General features: G+C 40.0%; 1 protein-coding gene across 1 annotated transcript in view; it reads right to left on the reverse strand.

Annotated features, from left to right (window-relative positions):
• The window catches only part of LOC134669860 (uncharacterized), a 78394-nt gene that overhangs the window by 21819 nt on the left and 36887 nt on the right, over positions 1 to 19688 (reverse strand). Inside the window, exon 15 of the mRNA XM_063527478.1 lies at positions 19466 to 19655. Coding sequence (XP_063383548.1) covers positions 19466 to 19655 — 190 coding nt within the window. The remainder of the gene's footprint in view (positions 1 to 19465; positions 19656 to 19688) is intronic.

A 19688-nucleotide genomic window follows, 5' to 3' on the forward strand; every position in this document is an offset into this window, starting at 1 on the left:
ATACGCAAGAGTGATAAAGAGGCAGAAAACAAAATTACGCGGTAAGCCCTCAGTATGTGCTAGAGGCGCCCCCTACGCAGAGTATTACGTAATATTATTCTATTTCCCTGAATAGGGAATATTACTCGAAACTCTGCGTAGGGGGCGCCACTACCACAATCCATCACAATCTGGGGGTCTACCGCGAAACACGAAATTTCGTTATCTAACCTCTCTATCACTTTTCATCATTAACATCCTAACTTTTGCATATTCGAACGATAAAGAGGCAGATAACTAAATTTAGATTTTCGCGTTTCCCGGTAAAAATATAATTAAATTGTTGTAAACAACATAAAATAAAAGGTTTTTAATTTTTATTTCATGTACCTATGGAAACTTTTAGAAAGGAACAGAGATTTTCTTTGTGCATCGTATTCTGCATGTTTTCCTTTTTTCTTAAGAGTCAAGTGAAAATAAACTTTAGAGCAATGATAATAGAGTAGGTATACTTCACTTATTGATTTAAATGCCAGTAATGACTCTTGTTAGTATAAAACCTTCTTCTAAAGTACTTTAAATGACGGAATGAGGGATTAGAGTGATGCGCTCCACTCACTATCAGTATAATGTCATTATTTTGACATTTCTTCAAAAATATTTAAAATGTTTAATAACTTCATTATCGTCCATCATTCTTTCTGTCATTTCTGATTCCATCATTCTAACCAATTCACTGTCAGTATAATGTCATTTCTAGTATCATTACTTTGACATAACTCCAATACTGACGGAAATTATTAAAATAAACTTCATTACTTGCCGTCATTCCTTCATGACACTCCCTACACTATCACTAAAAACGTCATTCCGTCAAAGTAATGTCAGTATCCATGATAGTGTCGGGGCCGTAGAGATCATGTGCATTGTGCATAGCAATGTACAAATTGCAGAAATGTTCTCGGAAATTTCAGAGAAATTACATGAAAGGAACTTAGAAAGTTCTCTGTGAGAATGTTCCCATGAGAACTTTTGTGTAATTAATATTACACGCCACATAACAGTAAAGCGGGCAGGCGAAATATCTAAAATGGCATCCGTCGGTCTTGACACGATTAGATTGTTTATTTTTAAGTTCCAGAGAATATTCTTCATAGAAGTACGCAACTTAAGAAACTTCTCCTCGGTGCATTGCTACATACATACCGGTCAAAATCATAATCATAACCCTTTTGCTTTGCCGCAGTAGGGTAAAAATCAATAATTACATTTCAATCTTCCGGTTGAATCGTTTATGTGAATGGGGAAAACAGCGCCAATTTGTTCTATCAAAATAATTTATTTTCAGACAATTACAGTTTTGGACTAGTTGTAGATATGTATTTGTAATGCGGGGGAATGTAGCCAGCATTATGGGCACCCTTCCGCAGGGATCGGATCCGGGGGACTATTTGTGTTAGTTTTAATTTAGTTTTTATTTAATTGTAAGTTATTTTATAAGGTTAGATTTAAATGTATTGAAATGTATTTGTTTGTGTATGTATTTTGTGATTTGACAATTTAATTGATTAATAAATGGAAAAACTTTTAAATCCATTAATGTATTTGTACAATATTTTAATATGTTTTATGAATTATTGTGTAAAAAGCAACAACTTCTTAATAAAAATTTGTAGTTTATTTCATATTACAGTAAATACTTAAATAGTTATTAGTATTACCTTACAGGCACTTGACACAGTATTGACACGGAAACCTATGCTAGCGCCATCTGTAAAAACTTCGAACGGCGAACCCCATAGTTTTAGCCAAATTTAAGATTAATACAAAATAGCCCACATAGATGGCGCGACGAGCGAGATAGATCGCGCTATTGATGTGTTCCCATAGTCAACATATAACGTTGATTATAGACGCATCAGTATTATTTTATATAGATTTAGGAATTTTTGAAACGACGAGAGAACTCGCAAATTCCAGCGAGTTTTCACGTCTAATACGTATTACTGCAATGTTCTGCCGCCAGAGTGCAGCACTAAGTTAGCTAGTAAACCATAGAGTAACTTATACATAACGTGACTTAAACTGTTTTTTGACAAGTTTTCACAGACAATAAAATATGACATTGGGGCTATTCATAAATTACGTCATTTCAAATGGGGGGGGGGGATCTCGACCTTCGGATGACAGTAGCATGACGTAGGAGGAAACGGGGTCATTCGAATGATTTTTGGATGATTTTAGGGGGGTCAAAAATCGTCAAAAATAGATGGGTGTAGCCAACTTATTCAAAAATATGCTCCATAGTTCTTAATTCGCTGACATAAGAGCTATGGACGATATATGGGTGATTTGTGCACCCATATTTTTAAAGTTGACTGTATGTACTGTAAAAAATAGTAAAATTGAATATTATTTGATTAAAAAAATCCGATATTGAAATAGATAAAAATCAATAACCACATTTCAATTTCATAGTTGTATCGTTTTTGTGAAGTGTCTTCGCCAAATTTAATTTTATTTCCAAAGCGCCCCACTAGATGGCGCGACAAGCGAGATAGAACACGCTATCGATGTGTTGTCGTAGTCTGTATATAACGTGCAATCGATTAATACGCGATTAATTTGGCCTCCGATACCAGAAGAGAATTTTTGAAGAAAGCTTGCAAATCCAGCAAGTTTTCTTATTTAATTATTCAGTGGATCAATCCTCCCGATTAAGTGCAGCATCTGTCCAGTTGCTGACAAATCAGGGATGCCAACTTAGTGGTTTTACCACTAGATTTAGGGGGAAATAAACCAGCTAGGGGTTTTTTAGGGGCTAAATATTTTTAGTGGTTTTTTAAGGGTTTTTTTTAGGGTAGAAAAAGGCGGCAAATTTGAAAAATGTAGATATCGTCTCATAGAAAATTTGAATTTCGCGCCTTTTTCTACTAACAAGTTTTGCTTCATATATATGCTATAACGTTCATATGTATGTATGATCACAAAAATGTCGAACCGGTTGAAAATCATAATAATTTACTAAATTGTGGAAAATGTATAAATAAAGAATTAATTAAACGTATAATTTCTTCTATTTTTTATTTAGTGGGTTTTCTAAAATATTAGTACAGTTTTAGGGGTTTTAAGTTGAGCTCTAGAGGTAAAAAAAAATTGGAGTTGGCAACCCTGTGACAAATGTGTCCAGGTCGTCCCGCCATCTCCTCTTGTCCAATTGCTGAGAAATGTGTCCAGGTCGTCCCGCCATCTCCTCTTATTTTCTATGAAAATATGACGTCTATAATAACACCCTAACTTTGTCCAGTATTTACCCCTAGCGTACGCGTTTGCGGTTAGCGGTTAGTGTCATTTTGTATGGGATTTTGACTATTTTGAGTTTCCAAGACGTCCCGCTTGGCGCGCTGTTCGAAATCCCATACAAAAATAGACAATGAGTTTCATCCAAAAATACTCGAAATAAAGAGCGTTCTTGCTTGTCACGCTATCAATTGAAAATAACTAAAGGTAAAAAATCTACTATTGTTCTTCTTCTTCGTATTCTTCATTACTGAAGGTCGTGCCTGTCTTGAAATGCCTTCACCGAGGCCTCGACGAGCTGCTTCCATTTCACCCTGTCTTCGGCTTGTCTAAGGGCAGTAGTGACAGTAAGTCCTGTAATGTTCCTTACTTGATCGGACCAACGGGTGGGTGACCGTCCTCTCGGCCTCTTGCCATCCACTTTTCCACAACCAGTTTCTCCAGGTTATCTGGCTGCCTTCGAGCAATATGTCCAAAATAGCCCAGGACTCGTTGGTGACAGATTGTGGATAGTCTGGATTTGATCCTGAGTTGGTTGAGAATGGATTTGTTGGTTCTACTATTGTAACAAAGAGATAAAATTAATTATATCGTCAATCAAAAATTGTCTTGGTCAAATGTAAGTTTATATTTAAAGCTATGTATGGGGTTCGTGTTCTTCTCTCACTCTTATTGATCGTAGTGAGCGAGATGGATGTGCATGCTCGGGACCCCGGGGTCCCCGGGTATCATGTTTTTGAATTTTAATTAATTGTAATTTTAACAAAACAATCAAAAGTAGTTAATAAGTTATCTCAAAAATAAATGTGCGCATTTTTATAAACAATATTAATATTTTTAGCTTTTTATGAAATTATGACATAGTAAATAAAACTTGCACTGCGTGCGCTGTCAAAATCTCTGCAGACTTTTCTTGGTCTACCTCTATGCATTAGATCTGTATACTGATATTTCCTATAAGCACAGATTATATATGTTCTAAAAATTGTTAATTTTAGTATAATGTACATATTATGTATTTATTTTCACGTTCAGTTCACGATTTAACTCTAGTTCCAAAAGCCACTCATAGATGGCGCGACGTGCGAGAGAATGTGTCGGTTTGATGTCAGTAGGTGCATGTTCGAAGGCCTGAAAGTGTGGTAATATTAAATTTCTATGAAAATATCAAGTTTATAATGACACTCGCACACTTTGTTCTGTTCAACGTTAGCTTAAACGGACGGATATCTGTATTTAAAAATAGATATTTAGTTCATTAACTCGAACGTTTGTAAATTAAATTAATGTATAAAGTATTAAGTATATTCACATATAGTTTGTCAAAGGACTGTCTCATTTCAATCATAGAGAGAAAGAGAATCATACTATCTTTGTCTTACACTAGTACTAGCACCCAAAAGAATAGGATGAGTATAGTTTTCCTGGTTCTTACTAACTGACAAATTAGTTTGACCAATATATAAAACATTTTTAAACTGGAATAGAGACCATCGCTTTCACTTGATCAAAAATGCGATATTTTAACAAAGAGATAAAACCAATAATCACCTCAATCAAAAATGGTATTGGCCAAAAAGTATAATCCCAAAGCATTTCACTAGATGGCGCGACAAGCGAGATAGAACACGCTATCGATATGTTGTCGTAGTTACCGTATAAGGTGCAATCGATATGTACGTACCTAACTCTGGTTGAAGGCAGGGTCGCCATGTAATAATGAAATTTTTGAAACGACGAGAGAGCTCGCAAATTCCAGCGAGTTTTCACGTCTAATTATTGTATAGAAGATGGAAGATGGACCAAGCTAACTCCTTCTAGGTTTTCCTCTCATCTATAGGTAAATAACTATTTTGTGTATTTTTTTCAAAATTTTAGACCCAGTAGTTTCGGAGATAAAGAGGGGGAATAATCATATTTGGCTATTTTCTTAAATAACTTCGAAAAAAAAATGTCCATCTTTGGGTCACTAATTTACATATGTGTACCAAATTTCAACTTAATTGGTCCAGTAGTTTCCGAGAAAATAGGCTGTGGCATTTGCTAAAGCAGAGATAGATTTATTTATTTCAAGATAAGATAAGATAAAATTTATTTAATTGAAAAATATCCAAAAATTAAAACAATCATAATACGCTTAAATAGTTACTAAGATATTTATATAAGATATTTTAAGATGAAAATTACACTATATTTGCTAGATTCGTCAAAATTATGTTTACCTTCTCATCATGATCGTCAAAAATACAGTATAAATTTATTTAATATAATAAAATGAATTGTGTCTCCCAATAAGGATCGTCATGTACCTACAAAGAAAAACAAGTCAAACAATCAAATAAAAACCAAGTTAATAATTTGCAAATGCCAAATAAAGATAAAAATATCACAAATTAACAAAATGTCATATTTAAAATATGTATCAACAATAATATATAAAAATATAATTACATACTGTGTTGTTACAAATTCAATGCTATGTAGATACTTACTCATTTAGAGAGTACAGAGGCTTATTCAACAAAAGGTTCGTTGGATAAGCTCACATTTAAGATAAACTAGGCATGTAACCAACAGATAAACCCAATTAATCACGTCAATCAAAAATGGTATGAGCCTAATTTAAGTCTAATTATTTATTTATTTATTTATTAACATAAAAGTATATAGCTTATACAGATACAATGTCCCACAAAACAGTTTACACGGTTTGACTCCCAAAGCATCTCACTAGATGGCGCGACAAGCGAGATAGAACACGCTATCGATGTGTTGTCGTAGAAACCGTATAACGTGCTATCAATATGTATTTATACAGAGATTAAATAATCCGCCAAAATGAAAATTTTTTGAATGAGCTCGCTAATTTCGGCGAGTTCTCACGTCTAATAAAATTAATCTAAATGAGCGATTATTTTATTTTATGTAATTTTATTTTGTGACCTTTTTGCCACTTTTGTGTTATTTCTAGTCAGGATCGCGAGACTTTTTCATCCTTATAGGAGAAAAAAAGTGTCCTAAAATATCCATACATTTTTCAAACTTTCCTTTTTGTTACCGCCATACAAAGTGTATAGGGGGAAATGGTAACACAATAGGAAAAAACTCTGGGACATTTTTTATCACATTAGGATCGAAAGAGCGCGTTATTCTGAGTAGAAATAACACAAAAGGGGCAAATAGGGTCACAAAAAATAAAAGAAACGCTCAAATATGGTATGTGCATTTTTAGGGTTCCGTACCCAAAGGGTAAAACGGGACCCTATTACTAAGACTCTGCTGTCCGTCCGTCCGTCCGTCCGTCCGTCCGTCTGTCACCAGGCTGTATCTCACGAACCGTGATAGCTAGACAGTTGAAATTTTTACAGATGATGTATTTCTGTTGCCGCTATAACAACAAATACTAAAAACAGAATAAAATAAAGATTTAAATGGGGCTCCCATACAACAAACGTGATTTTTGACCAAAGTTAAGCAACGTCGGGAGTGGTCAGTACTTGGATGGGTGACCGTTTTTTTTTTGCATTATAGTACGGAACCCTTCGTGCGCGAGTCCGACTCGCACTTGCCCGGTTCTTAATTTTTATTGTTCCATACTGACCCATGTTCTTTCACTGATATGTGTTAAAATTGTTAAATATCAAACGGTGTAATCAACGCTATCTCGCCGAGAATAGACCAAAGGTAATGGCGCCATCTATTCGAGAATGACTTTTTTGATTTACGAGGCACGTTTTTTTCTTAGACTTTATTTATCTTATACGGATTCACGATCCACATTCCACAGATAAAACACAGATGACACGCGATTTTTGAATTATTCGAACACAGTGTTTCTAACCCGCGATTTTTCAAATTTGCCGCTGTTTGCTACTGACAAGATTTGCTTGACCCAGTATAACATAAAAAAAAATATATTTGTATGGAACCCTCGGTGGGAAAGTCCGACTCGCACTTGGCCGGTTTTTTAACATGGAAATCAGAGTCTAGATCCTATCCTATTTACTTTCTAAACACATCGACGTGAAAAACTCGCTGGAATTTACGAGTCCTCGCGTCGATTCCAAAAAATTGTGAAACATTACATATAATAGTACATTTCGATGCTAGTGCGGAAGGTATGTCATTACTTCACGAGTACCGAGATATCTTGCCACGAGCCGCAGGCGAGTGGCAAGACTCGGGACGAGTGAAGAATGACATTTCCGCACGTGTATCGAACGACGTTTTTTAATACAGTTGCGAAAAAATAAGAAAAACATTGTTAATCGTACACTAAACAAAAGTGGTAACAGTGACAGCTCGGTTAGACGTCGTCTTTAAGTATATTATATCTATGGGCGTTTGGCAGCTATTCCGTTCCATTCAGTCAACTTATTAAGAACGGAATTTTCAATATTGAATATTAAAAAATAAACGTGTTATTATGATGAAGAGGTAAGTAATTAAATATGAAATATGTAATATTTTTCGTATTCTTACATTAACGGTAGGTTTTTATGCTGATTACGACGTTTAAAGGAAACTAATATTAACACTCATCAATAAGTAGTCGTGAATTGGAACAAGTATAAATTTAAAAAAATTGGAAAAGTAAAAAGCACTAGTTCGAGATAACCAACTTTCCGCACGCTAAACAGCTACGTAAAGTAGCACTTTTTGAGCAACTGTATTAATAGTACATTATTGCAGAGGCCGGGAAAGGGCAATTCGTGGATGAGTTTCGATTTTGTCGGACGACGCGAAGCGGAGTCCGACAAAGAAGACGAATCCACGAATTGCTATTCCTGCCGAGGCATATATAGTGCTTTTCTCCAAACATGCGAGGAAATAAGCTAAAGTAATTATTATTTAAGCATCAAGCATCACTCAAATCAAACCTTCACATCCGAAATGTCAAAAACAATTTCCCTCTTTAATTAATTTTTAAAAGTTAAAGGCACAAACTTATTCTGCCATTCAGTACCATTCAATATTCGTTCATTCAATATAATTGCGCAATATAGTTTGTCAAACCAACTTTTCAGTCAGTAAGAACCAGGAAAACTACACCCATCCTTTTCTTTTGGGTGCTAGTACTAGTGTAAGACAAAGATAGTATGATTCTCTTTGTCTATGTTTGAAATGAGAAAGTCCTTTGACAAACTATGTAAGCTTTATGAACACGGATGAGATTTAAAAAAAATATAAAAATAATCTTTGATTTTATTAAGCAGTATTCGCACGATCATACACGTGAAATGATAGCTGATCGGGTCGTGTAGAAGCGGCTCGCGGCAATAATAATTGGCTGTTTGCGTTTTTTATTATTAAAAAGTAAAAAACACTACAGTAATAAGTTATTACTGTAGTGTTTTTTTACTTCCCGTCCGCTAGAACAGGACAGCGATAGTTTGATGTTTTTTAGTTAGAGTTTGACATTAACGAAGAACTTCCCGTACTATTTTTGCTACAGTAAGGTGAACATTTCCGAGCATATTGGAGAAAAAATATATTATTCAACGTTGGCTGTGAGTGAATGTTATATACTGGCTACGGGAACGTATCGATAGCGAGAACTATTTTGCTCGTCGCGCCATCTATGGAGGACTTTGGAAGATTAGTAAATCTTAATATAGCTGGTCAAGCAAATCTTGTCAGTAAAAAAGGCGCGAAATTCAAATTTTCTATGGGACGATATCCCTTCGCATTCGCACCTACATTTTTCAAATTGCCGCCTTTTCCTACTGACAAGATCTGCTTGACCAAGTGTACCTACATAGTTATGTTTCGTATTTTGCGGGAGCGATGTACGGTGGTTGTATTCCACCTGTCCAATGCCTATGTCTAATGTGTATTTCGTCTCACATTTTGCTTAATGAGAGAGTGAGACGCAATGACATTGGACCAAGATATTGGACAGATGGAATACTACCCTTACATCGCGAAGCTTCACATTAGCGCTGTATTTTTTGCCGAAAATCGTAACAAAATGGACGTCGTTTTGGAAAAAAAGAACTGCGGGTAGGGATGCAACCCTTCCGTCGAAAGGAAAATAGGTAAGGTGTATTCGGGTAATTTCGAATATTGAAAACCGTCGAATAATGTCAAAAAGGGACTCTTTTTATGATGGAATTCTGAATGATTTTCGAAATTATCCGAACCGCACCTTATTTACATATGTATATTATTTTTTACATTAATTATGTCAATGCTTAGCTCTTAATTGACCCGCGTTGGAGGGTCTGCCATCTTGTGGCCTCAATTGGAAACATATACATGTTCTTGCTAAAGCAAGTGCTGCCATCTACCGTTCTCGTACGTTTTCTTGTGCATAGTAGGTTCTGCCATCTTGTGAGCTACATCGGAAGCATAAACTTCACATTTACGCCTCACGCCAAATATCTGACGGCTCCTCTGCTGCCCCCTATAGTTCATGCACACTAGGGTGGGCCGTTTGAGTAAATATTGGAAATAAGCAATGTAATACCACCTAAAGGATGCGTAATTTTATGTAGTTATCGAGAAAAATAATTTAAAAAATCTAGCTATTTACTTTGAGCCCTCTACCAACGATTAAGTGTAAAAATTAATTATATTTTTTTAAATAAAATTTCATTATCATTTTTTCCATTTTTATTTTTTGTTTGAAGAAAGCAATGCCTTAAGCATCCGACATGATTTTAACGTTCGTCAATTACACTCCTAAACATTTTATCCTGAAGTCGAAAAAGTATTCATAAATTGCGTTTTTCGGAAAAAAACTTTTTAATATATGTCAGAGGCCCAAATTTGTATTTGAATCCTATTCTAGGCCCATTAGTGAAGAATAAAATAAAATAGATCATAAAAATATATACTGTTTATAGCAAACCAATGAGAAAAAGCACATCGTAATATGCCTGAATTGGCATAAAACGCAACTTTTGCCTAAGTTTACAAAAATAGGAATAATTGTAAAAATGCATAATAAAAATGCCAAAAACTGTTTTTATCATATTTAAGCAGTTCTATATTCAATATAAACTAAAAATTTATTGTATATATTAACGACCCTTCTCGTATTTTATGCGATAAAGTGATAATTGTATTTTATATGAACTGTTGGGGTGTTATATTATATGATTTTAGTGAAAATTAAGAGCTAAATACTACTGAATTAGGTTAGTTAATGGTCTATTTATGTTATATTATAATAATTTTAATAAATAAGAGCCATCCAATATTTTTGTTTTTTTTTTAATTTTGCCCTATTTTTTTTTTCTTCGTCGGCTGGTAGACGGCTAAAACTAATACCTATTTTGATTATTTTTGCTAGAACTGTAATCTACGCATGATTACGCAACTTTTTTTTTTTTTTTATGCATGGGTTTACTCATGGCCACAGACTAGCCGAGGCGTAGACGTGGCCTACGATGGAGCGAGCTCGCCCAGAAGGTGCCTGTTCACTCTTGATTTGAAGGTTGCCGGGTTATAAGAGCACGGAAATATAGACGCCGGCAAGGAATTCCATTCCTTGGCAGTGCGCATAAGGAAAGTAGAAGCAAAGCGCTTAGTGCGAATTGGCGGAATATCTACCAAGTAAGGATGGAAACCGGCCGTGCGTCTAAAAGTCCGATGGTAGAATGGGGACGGTGGAATGAGCTCGTGTAGCTCTTGAGCACACTCCCCGAAGTGCAACCTGTAGAATACCGACAGGCTGGCGACTTTCCGCCGATGGGCCAAAGTTTGAAGCTTAGCCGTTAGCTTCTTGTCGCCAATCATCCTCCTGGCTCTGCGCTCCACTGAGTCCAAAGCGGCGAGTTGGTATTTAGCTGAGCCATCCCACAGGTGGCTGCAATACTCCATACACGACCGGACTTGAGCTTTGTAAAGTGTTAGAAGCTGTCCAGGTGTGAAGTATCGCCTCACCTTATTTAGGACGCCCAGCTTTCTGGCCGCAGTTTGTGCTTTAGACTCAATGAAGCTGCCGAAGCCGAGGACTGAACTCAGCTCCATGCCGAGGAGTTCCAGGCTGTCGGTAATAGGTACAGATGCACCCCGGAAAGAAGGAGTCAGGTCGAATGGACTCCGTTTAGCGGAAAATAGACACGCCTGCGTTTTGGAGGCATTGAACGTGACCAGATTGTCATCACCCCACTGGGAAACGAGACTAAGGGTCAAGTTCATTCGCTCAACCATGGCCTCTCTCTGTGAACGTATATCCTCCCTGCTGTCCCTTGCACTAGCCAAATATCTCTCAACAACCGTACTGTCATCTGCATAACCTACAATGCTGGGTTGCAGCATGTCGTTAATGTGGAGCAGGAAAAGGGTTGCGGAGAGAACAGACCCCTGAGGAACACCGGCGTCAATGGCCATGAGGTCCGAAGAGCAGCCATCAATAACTACTCTGATCGACCGTTCACTCAAGAAATCAGATAGCCAGCTACAAAAATCAGCAGGGATGCCGTAAGCAGGAAGCTTGCTAAGGAGACTTGCGTGCCAAACCCTGTCAAAGGCCTTCGAGATGTCCAGTGAAACAGCAAGCGCTTCACCGTTCCTCTCGATGGCCTCGCCGCAGCAGTGCGTGACATACGCTAAAAGATCCCCAGTAGACCGACCTCGGCGAAAGCCATATTGACGGTCACTGAGCAGATCATTTGCTTCGAGGTATGCCAGCAGTTTGCCGTTAAGTACCCTTTCCATGACTTTACAGAGCATGGAGGTAATGGCGATTGGTCGGTAATTGCAGGGATCAGCACGACTACCCTTCTTGGGTACTGGCTGCACGTTTGCAAGCTTCCAGGATTTCGGCACCGTTCTTGTTTGGAGAGAGAGGCGGTACAGGCGTGTCAGTACAGGAGACAACTCAGGCGCACACTGCTTTAGTACACGTGCAGGTATACCGTCTGGTCCATTGGCCTTATTCACGTCAAGATTCAGCAGAGCTCGGCGTACCTCTTTTTGATGTATAGCAATTCTCTGCATAGAGGAACTGCAATGAGGTAGCGTAGGTGGAAGTTTTGAGCCTGCATCTAGACGTGAATTGCTCGCAAACAGAGAAGCAAACAAGTTAGCTTTCTCTGTCGCGGAGTGGGCCAGTGTCCCATCAGGTTTCTGCAGAGGTGGCAATGTGGGTCTGCAGAAGTTGGATTCGACCGCTTTCGACAGGGACCAGAACCGCTTGCTACCAGGAGGGTAGGAGGCGAGTTTGGCCCCTATTCGACTGACGTGGTCGAATCGAGCCTTTCGAAGCACCCGTTTGCAGGACTTGGCAGCTGAGTTAAAGGCTTTTTTCTTCGCGCGAACCCTCTGTGCTCCAGCTTTGGTATCGCGGGCTAGTACCCAAGCCTGGTATGCAGACTGCTTAAGAGCCTCGGCTCGAGCACAGTCCGAATTGTACCATGCTCGGGTCTTGTGATCGAGCGATAGGTCGGAGAACGGAATGAAATATTCCATTCCCTGCCGAATCACATCCGCAACAGCCTCAGCAGAACACGAGGGGTCACCCGAAGAAAAACAGACCTGCTGCCAGGGGAAAGACGCAAAGAAATGCCGCATCTCATCCCAGTCCGCTGACTCGTATCGCCATACTCTCCTCGTGCCCCTAGGGCAGAGATCAGGAGGAGAGTGGATCGACACGGATTTCACCAGACAGTGATCGGACGATCCTAGCGGAGCTGAGACCGAAACCGAGTGCCTGTCTGGATCAGTTGTCAGCAGAAGGTCAAGGCAATTGGGTGTATGGTCAGTAACATCCGGTATCCGCGTCGCAACATTTACCAGCTGGGTAAGGTTTAGGAATACAGCAAATTTGCGCGCTTCCCTCCCAGCGTGGCAAGTATTCTTGTACGGGAACAGCCACTCCTCGTGGTGGGCGTTAAAGTCCCCAAGGAATACGAGTTGAGCCGCGGGGTACCGCTGTTGGGCTTTATCTGCCATCTCAGTAAGGTGGTCAAAGAGCCTAGTTGTCTCCTGGTTTCCGCTGTGCGATCGGTAGACACAGGCATACAGAGTTTTCTCTGAGCCCGAGTCGACCATAATCCACAAAGTGGAAAACCCGGCAGCCTCAAAGCAACGAAGACGCTTGCAGCAAATGTCGTCGCGGACGTACACACAGACCCCAGCACGTGCTCTGAACTTATGTTCCAGTGAGTAGCCTGGGTAGTTGAGGTACGACGCGTCCGCTGGGGTTTTGATTTGCGTCTCGGTCAAAAAGAATAGGTGCGGTTTTTCGGTTTCAAGATGGTGGTGGACCGGATCGATATTTGAGTGCAACCCCCTGATGTTGGTGAGGTGCACTTTCAATGGGAGGAAGTGCAGCCGGTGTTTAACCCTATTCTTTTTTCTTTTTGTTTTCATATTTGTGGAGTGTGGGATGGGTGAAAAAATGCCTGTCGAGGTGTTGCGTTTACCGATTGGATCACTTGAGCTAATCCGGACAATGAGGAGCTCACTTGGAGACTGCGGGGACGCCCGAGCCCCCCTGAAATAACCCACCGGGTCCTCCCGTCCAGTCGCCAACTGGCACGGTGGAGCTATTCCAGGATTTTTCGCTAGGTGGCGGGGCAGCCTCTCGCACGTGGCTGTCGTACAATTGGGCCCCCAACTTCCTGCGGTCGGCCACCGGCAAGACCGTGCCTCGGATCCCGCTACCCTCCAGCGAGAGCTGCTCGGCCCGACGTCACTCAAGGATCCAAAAACCGGCATTATGCAACACAACTGACAGCAAATCATCCCCCAAAGGCACTGGTACTCCCGCTCATAGACGAAACGCAGCAAGGCTGCTTGGCGCCTGACTCCGGCGGGAGGGTGGTAGCAAACCAGGCGGCCCCTACGGGACCTACCACCGCTGGTTTGGACGTAGTTTAAGGACATACCCGGGTCCAAAAACTTTTGATACCTATTACGATATGAGTTTTGAATATTTATTTTCTTCCATACAAAATCGGCCCACCCTAATGCACACTCCCTACAAGCGATATTGTTAGGGTTCCGTATCCAAAGGGTAAAACGGGACCCTATTACTAAGACTCTAAATGTCCGTCCGTCCGTCCGCCTGTCACCAGGCTGTATTTCACGAACCGTGATGTCTAGCTATCACGGTTCGTTAAAATTTTCACAGATGATGTATTTCTGTTGCCGCTGTAACAACACATACTAAAAACAGAATAAAATAAAGATTTAAGTGGGGCTTCCCATACAACAAACATGATTTTTGACCGAAGTTAAGCAACGTCGGGCGGGGTCAGTACTTGGATGGGTGACCGATTTGTTTTGCCTTTTTTTGCATTATGGTACGGAACCCTTCGTGCGCGAGTCCGACTCGCACTTGCCTGGTTTTTATAATACTCACCAGCCTATTTTATTAAGAATTAACAATTGCAAAGAGTTTTAGTTCTGTGTTTTTGGTATGTTATTGTGGCCGGTTTGGGCAGTAGGTACAGTCGCTATCAGATATTATCGAAGTTGCTAAGGCGCTCACAAATATCTGAACACGCCTTTATTGTCAGGACGTTAGAGCGCGTGTTCAGATATTGTGAACACCTTGGCCGCTCCGATATATCGGATGGCAACTGTACCTACACTAATAAAAATGAGAATTGCAATAGGACGAAAAAAAATTACAAGGAGTACTTCACATTATTTAATCTTTAATGTCATAAAATGCGCGCTAGTTGCAACCTTAATAAGCTTGACAATGTGCTTAGCTCGACAGAAATGCGATCATTGTTCGCTATATGGCACTCGACGTGGGTTAACTCTATCAATCTACGTCAGCATGCATTGAAAGCATGTGCTGATATAGTGTTACGTCTGATAGCTCACTTAATAAGCCTACAAGACGTGTTTAGTTTAGTCAGAGCTCCCGAAGATATATTGAAGTAGACGCGACCCACAGTTTGAGGAATACTGACTCCTCAAACTGTGGGTCGCGACAACACATTAATAAATGCCCTTACTAGGATTCGGACCTGGGGTCTATCCTGCTTTGTAGGTAGTATCACGACCGACTAGGCTAGGAGGCCGTCATAAGTTTATAATTTATATTGTAACTAGTGAGATTATTTAAAAAGTCACGTATTACATATTATATTAGCTTATCTTATTGTAGTACTACGGTTCAGTAAGTTCAATAAAGTAAGGGTTTCCCTTTTTCCCTAACTAATTAAACCACTATGCCACAGATTAATAAATAGTTACTACGTCTACGTCTACTATCCCTTATAGTTCAAGACCAGCAAAAGTATTCGCCAACGATTTGCGAGCGGGTTTTATTTCAGTCACAAAGGCCGGCCGCAAAGTAAAATTCCTGGGAGATTGCCGGCCGGGCCTGCAATATTTAATAAATCTGTTAACGAGGCAACCCTCATCTGCTAGTGAAATATGGTCTGGTTTAGGGTTCTGATTTAGTTATGACTATGACGTATAATGGGTGGAAGGACGATTAAGGATGATTCACACTAGACCGGGCCGGGACCGGGCCGGAGCTTCCGGGGCATCGTTTTCTATGGAAGGCATCACGTGATCACCTGTCATGTCATAGAAAAGTAAGCGCCGGAAGCGGCCCGGACTTAGCCCGCGGTCTAACGTGAGTATGTATTCCTTTAATCTTGACTTTGTATCTGCGGAGGTAGCACCGCTCATGGGGTAAAAAACTATTTGCAGTCGTAAAAGTGTGTTGCGACTGGTGACTGAAAATTCAAGCTTATTGATTTATCCTTTTATAACGAAGTTAAGGATGACTCACGTTAGACCCGGCCGGAGCTTCCGGTGCTTCGTTTTCTATGGAAAGCATCACGTGATTACCGGTCATCTGTCATAGAAAAGTAAGCGCCGGAAAGCTCCGGCCTGGACCCGGTCCGGTCTAACGTGAGTCATCCTTTACAGGGGGGTACAAGAAACGACACGGCTGTGCCTGCTTTGGTGTTAGGTGTTATTATCTAAGGTTGCGGAAAAAAAACTTTTCTGTTCCTAGTTACGTAACTCGAAGTCAGATAAACTTTATTATCAGAAAGAAAAACTAACCTATAGGGGCTAGCCAAGATTTCAATTAAATCCGCTCGTGTGCCAATAATCCTAATCGAATTCTTTCTATGTATTGGAACAAATTCTGTACCGGATACGGTCAGTGGAGCCAAACTTTTATAAAGTAGGGCTAACTATTACACAATCCACCATCCAATATTTTCATTGCATAAGAGGTTATATCCAGATTTTTTTTAAATAAATTATATACTAATATGATTTCAGTTTCTAGTTCTCAACTGATACCTATACCTATTAATGAGAGTTATATATATTATACTAGGCCCGCAACTTCGTCTTTGTAGATGTCTTCAGGTTGCATTGTATCCCTTCACATATGTTTAAATCATTATCATTTTATGAGCAGTGCATGTTGTTTCTTACTACACGGAGTAAGTTCACTCATTTTACGTTTTTTTATTTACTTCACCCCATTAACCATAGCTTAGTCTCGCACTAATATATTATCTCTTCGACTTGTGTGAGGGAGCTCGAATGCGGCACTCTTCATCACATATGAGATATTCTTCTTTGGACACACGGAACAAACAAAACATGGAACTTACCGTCTGTCTCTAAACGGAAAAGGGTTCAACCAACAGCTTCGCCTCGCACTTATCCCTTTTGGTTAGTGTGAGTTCCCTAGATGCTATTTTCTACTAGATAGTTAGATATTGACATGTAAACATGTAAACTTACCGTTTATCTCCTACAAGGGCTGCAGTAAAGCCCCAAGCACACTCCATCGAGCTAACCACAGCTTAGCCTCGCACTTATCCCTCCGGCTTAGTATGAGTTCTCTAACTGCTCTCTTATCCTAGATAGTTATGTAATATATATTAGCATGTAAAAATACCGTTTATCTCCAACAAGGGCCGCAGTAAAGGTCCCAAGCACACTCCGTCGAACTAACCGCAGCTTAGCCTCGCACTTATCCCTCAGGCTTAGTGATGAGTTCTCTAACAGCTCTCTTTTACTAGATACGAGGGCTGATTGAAAAGTTCGCGGCCTGACCATTAAAAAAAAAACTATTTAATTTTTTTCTGCCGCCATTTTGAACTGTCATTATTCAGTTGTCATCCCGCGAAATTTCAATTGTAAGACATTGTAAAAAAAAATTATACGTCTGATTTAAAAATAAGAGTCAACAGATTTTTCATAATGGACAATTTGGAGCAACGTGCTGTAATTAAATATCTTCATAAAAAAGGATTGACTCCAAAACAAATTTTTGAAGATATGCAGTGTACATTGGGGCAATTCTGTCCATCATATACGACAGTAAAAAAGTGGGCAGCTGAATTCAAGCGGGGACGAGTCAATATCGCAGATGACCCTCGCCCCGGGAGACCAACCACTGCGACCAATCCACATAATGTGGCAATTATATGCGAGATGATAATGCAAGACCGACGATTAAAAGTAAGGGAAATAGCTGACATCGTAGGCATTTCCTATGAAAGAACCCAAAACATTATAGTCAACGAATTAGGTTTTTCAAAGGTGTCGGCGAGATGGGTTCCGAAGCTCCTTTCAGTGGAACAAAAAATCACTCGTCTAACAATTTCACGCGACTGTCTCGACTTGTTCGAAGCTGACCCTCAAGACTTTTTGGACAGATATGTTACTATGGATGAGACATGGGTCCATCACTACACGCCCGAGACTAAACAGCAATCAAAGCAGTGGGTTCGTGCTGGATCTCCGCCACCCAAAAAGGCAAAGGCCATTTTGTCGGCGAATAAAGTCATGGCATCAGTCTTCTGGGACGCAAAGGGAGTAATAATGGTTGACTATCTCCAGAAAGGTACCACTATAAACTCGGACTACTATTGCGACCTTTTACGCCGATTACGAGAAGATCTGAAAGTAAAAAGACCTGGATTGTTGACAAAAAAAGTTCTCTTTCACCAGGACAATGCACGTGTGCACACGTCAATAAAATCGATAGCAGAAATTCACAACTGTGGGTTTGAATTATTGCCCCACCCGCCCTATTCGCCTGATTTGGCACCATCGGACTTCCATCTATTTCCAAATTTAAAAAAACACATGGGCGGTAAGAAATTTTTTACCAACTACGAGGTCCAAGCAGAAGTGGACACCTATTTTGAAGGCCTGGAGGAAAGTTTCTTCAAAAGTGGTATTAATGGCTTTGGAATCCAGATGGAACAAGTGCAAAGAGCTCGACGGGGACTACGTAGAGAAATAAAAATATTAAATAAAATCTTTGGATTTGATTTCATACTTAGGCCGTGAACTTTCCAATCACCCCTCGTAGTTATGTAATACAGGGTGTTACTGATCATCGGGCTTTAAATCCAGGGCTCGATTCTACTCGCTAAAGTGAGCTACTTTTATTATGGCACCAACCCCGAAATACCGAAAAATTTTTTTACGTTTTCATACATTTTGTCTGATCAGATGTCGACGTTTTCTATGGAAAAGCCAAAAAAAAATCCCCGATTTTAGGGTTGGTCCCATAGTAAAAGTAGCTCAGTTTAGCGAGTAAAATCAAGCCCTGGAATTAAAGCCCCATTGTCAGACACACTGTATACAGGGTGGAAAAATAAGTCGGGCCCTGGAGGGAAACTAACTTAAATCCTTAAGCTGGCTCATTTTACTTAAAGGAGACATTCATTTATTTTTAAAAAGAAACAAAACTTAAGGTAGTTTCCCTCCAGGGCCCGACTTATCTTTCCACTCTGTATATTAGCATGTAAACTTACCGTTTTTCTCCTACAAGGGCCGCAGTAAAGGCCCCAAGCAGACTCCGGCGAGCTAACCGCAGCTTAGCCTCGCACTTATCCCTCCGGCTTAGTGTGAGTTCTCTAACTACTATATTCTGCTAGATAGTTACATATTGACATGTAAACATACCGTTTATCTCCTACAAGGGCTGCAGTAAAGGCCCCAAGCACACTCCGTCGAGCTAACCGCAGCTTCGCCTCGCACTTATCCCTCCGGCTTAGTGTGAGTTCTCTAACTACTTTCTTCTTCTAGATAGTTATGTAATATATATTAGCATGTAAACTTACCGTTTATCTCCTACAAGGGCCGCAGTAAAGGCTCCAAGCACACTCCGTCGAGCTAACCGCAGCTTCGCCTCGCACTTATCCCTCCGGCTTAGTGTGAGTTCTCTAACTACTTTCTTCTTCTAGATAGTTATGTAATATATATTAGCATGTAAGCATACCGTTTGTCCCCTACAAGGGCCGCAGTAAAGGCCCCAAGCACACTCCGTCGAGCTAACCGCAGCTTAGCCTCGCACTTATCCCTCCGGCTTAATGTGAGTTCTCTAGCGGCACTGTGTTCTCTTCGACTTGGTAGTTTCATCGGATATGACACCGCCATGCCCTCGCCAGTTGGGAAGACGAGTCGAAACTCTGAAAAGAAAATACTAGTTAGGTATCTAGAAC

This window comes from Cydia fagiglandana, chromosome 13, assembly GCF_963556715.1.
Source record: "Cydia fagiglandana chromosome 13, ilCydFagi1.1, whole genome shotgun sequence".
In the NCBI taxonomy this organism is placed as follows: Eukaryota; Metazoa; Arthropoda; class Insecta; order Lepidoptera; family Tortricidae; genus Cydia; species Cydia fagiglandana.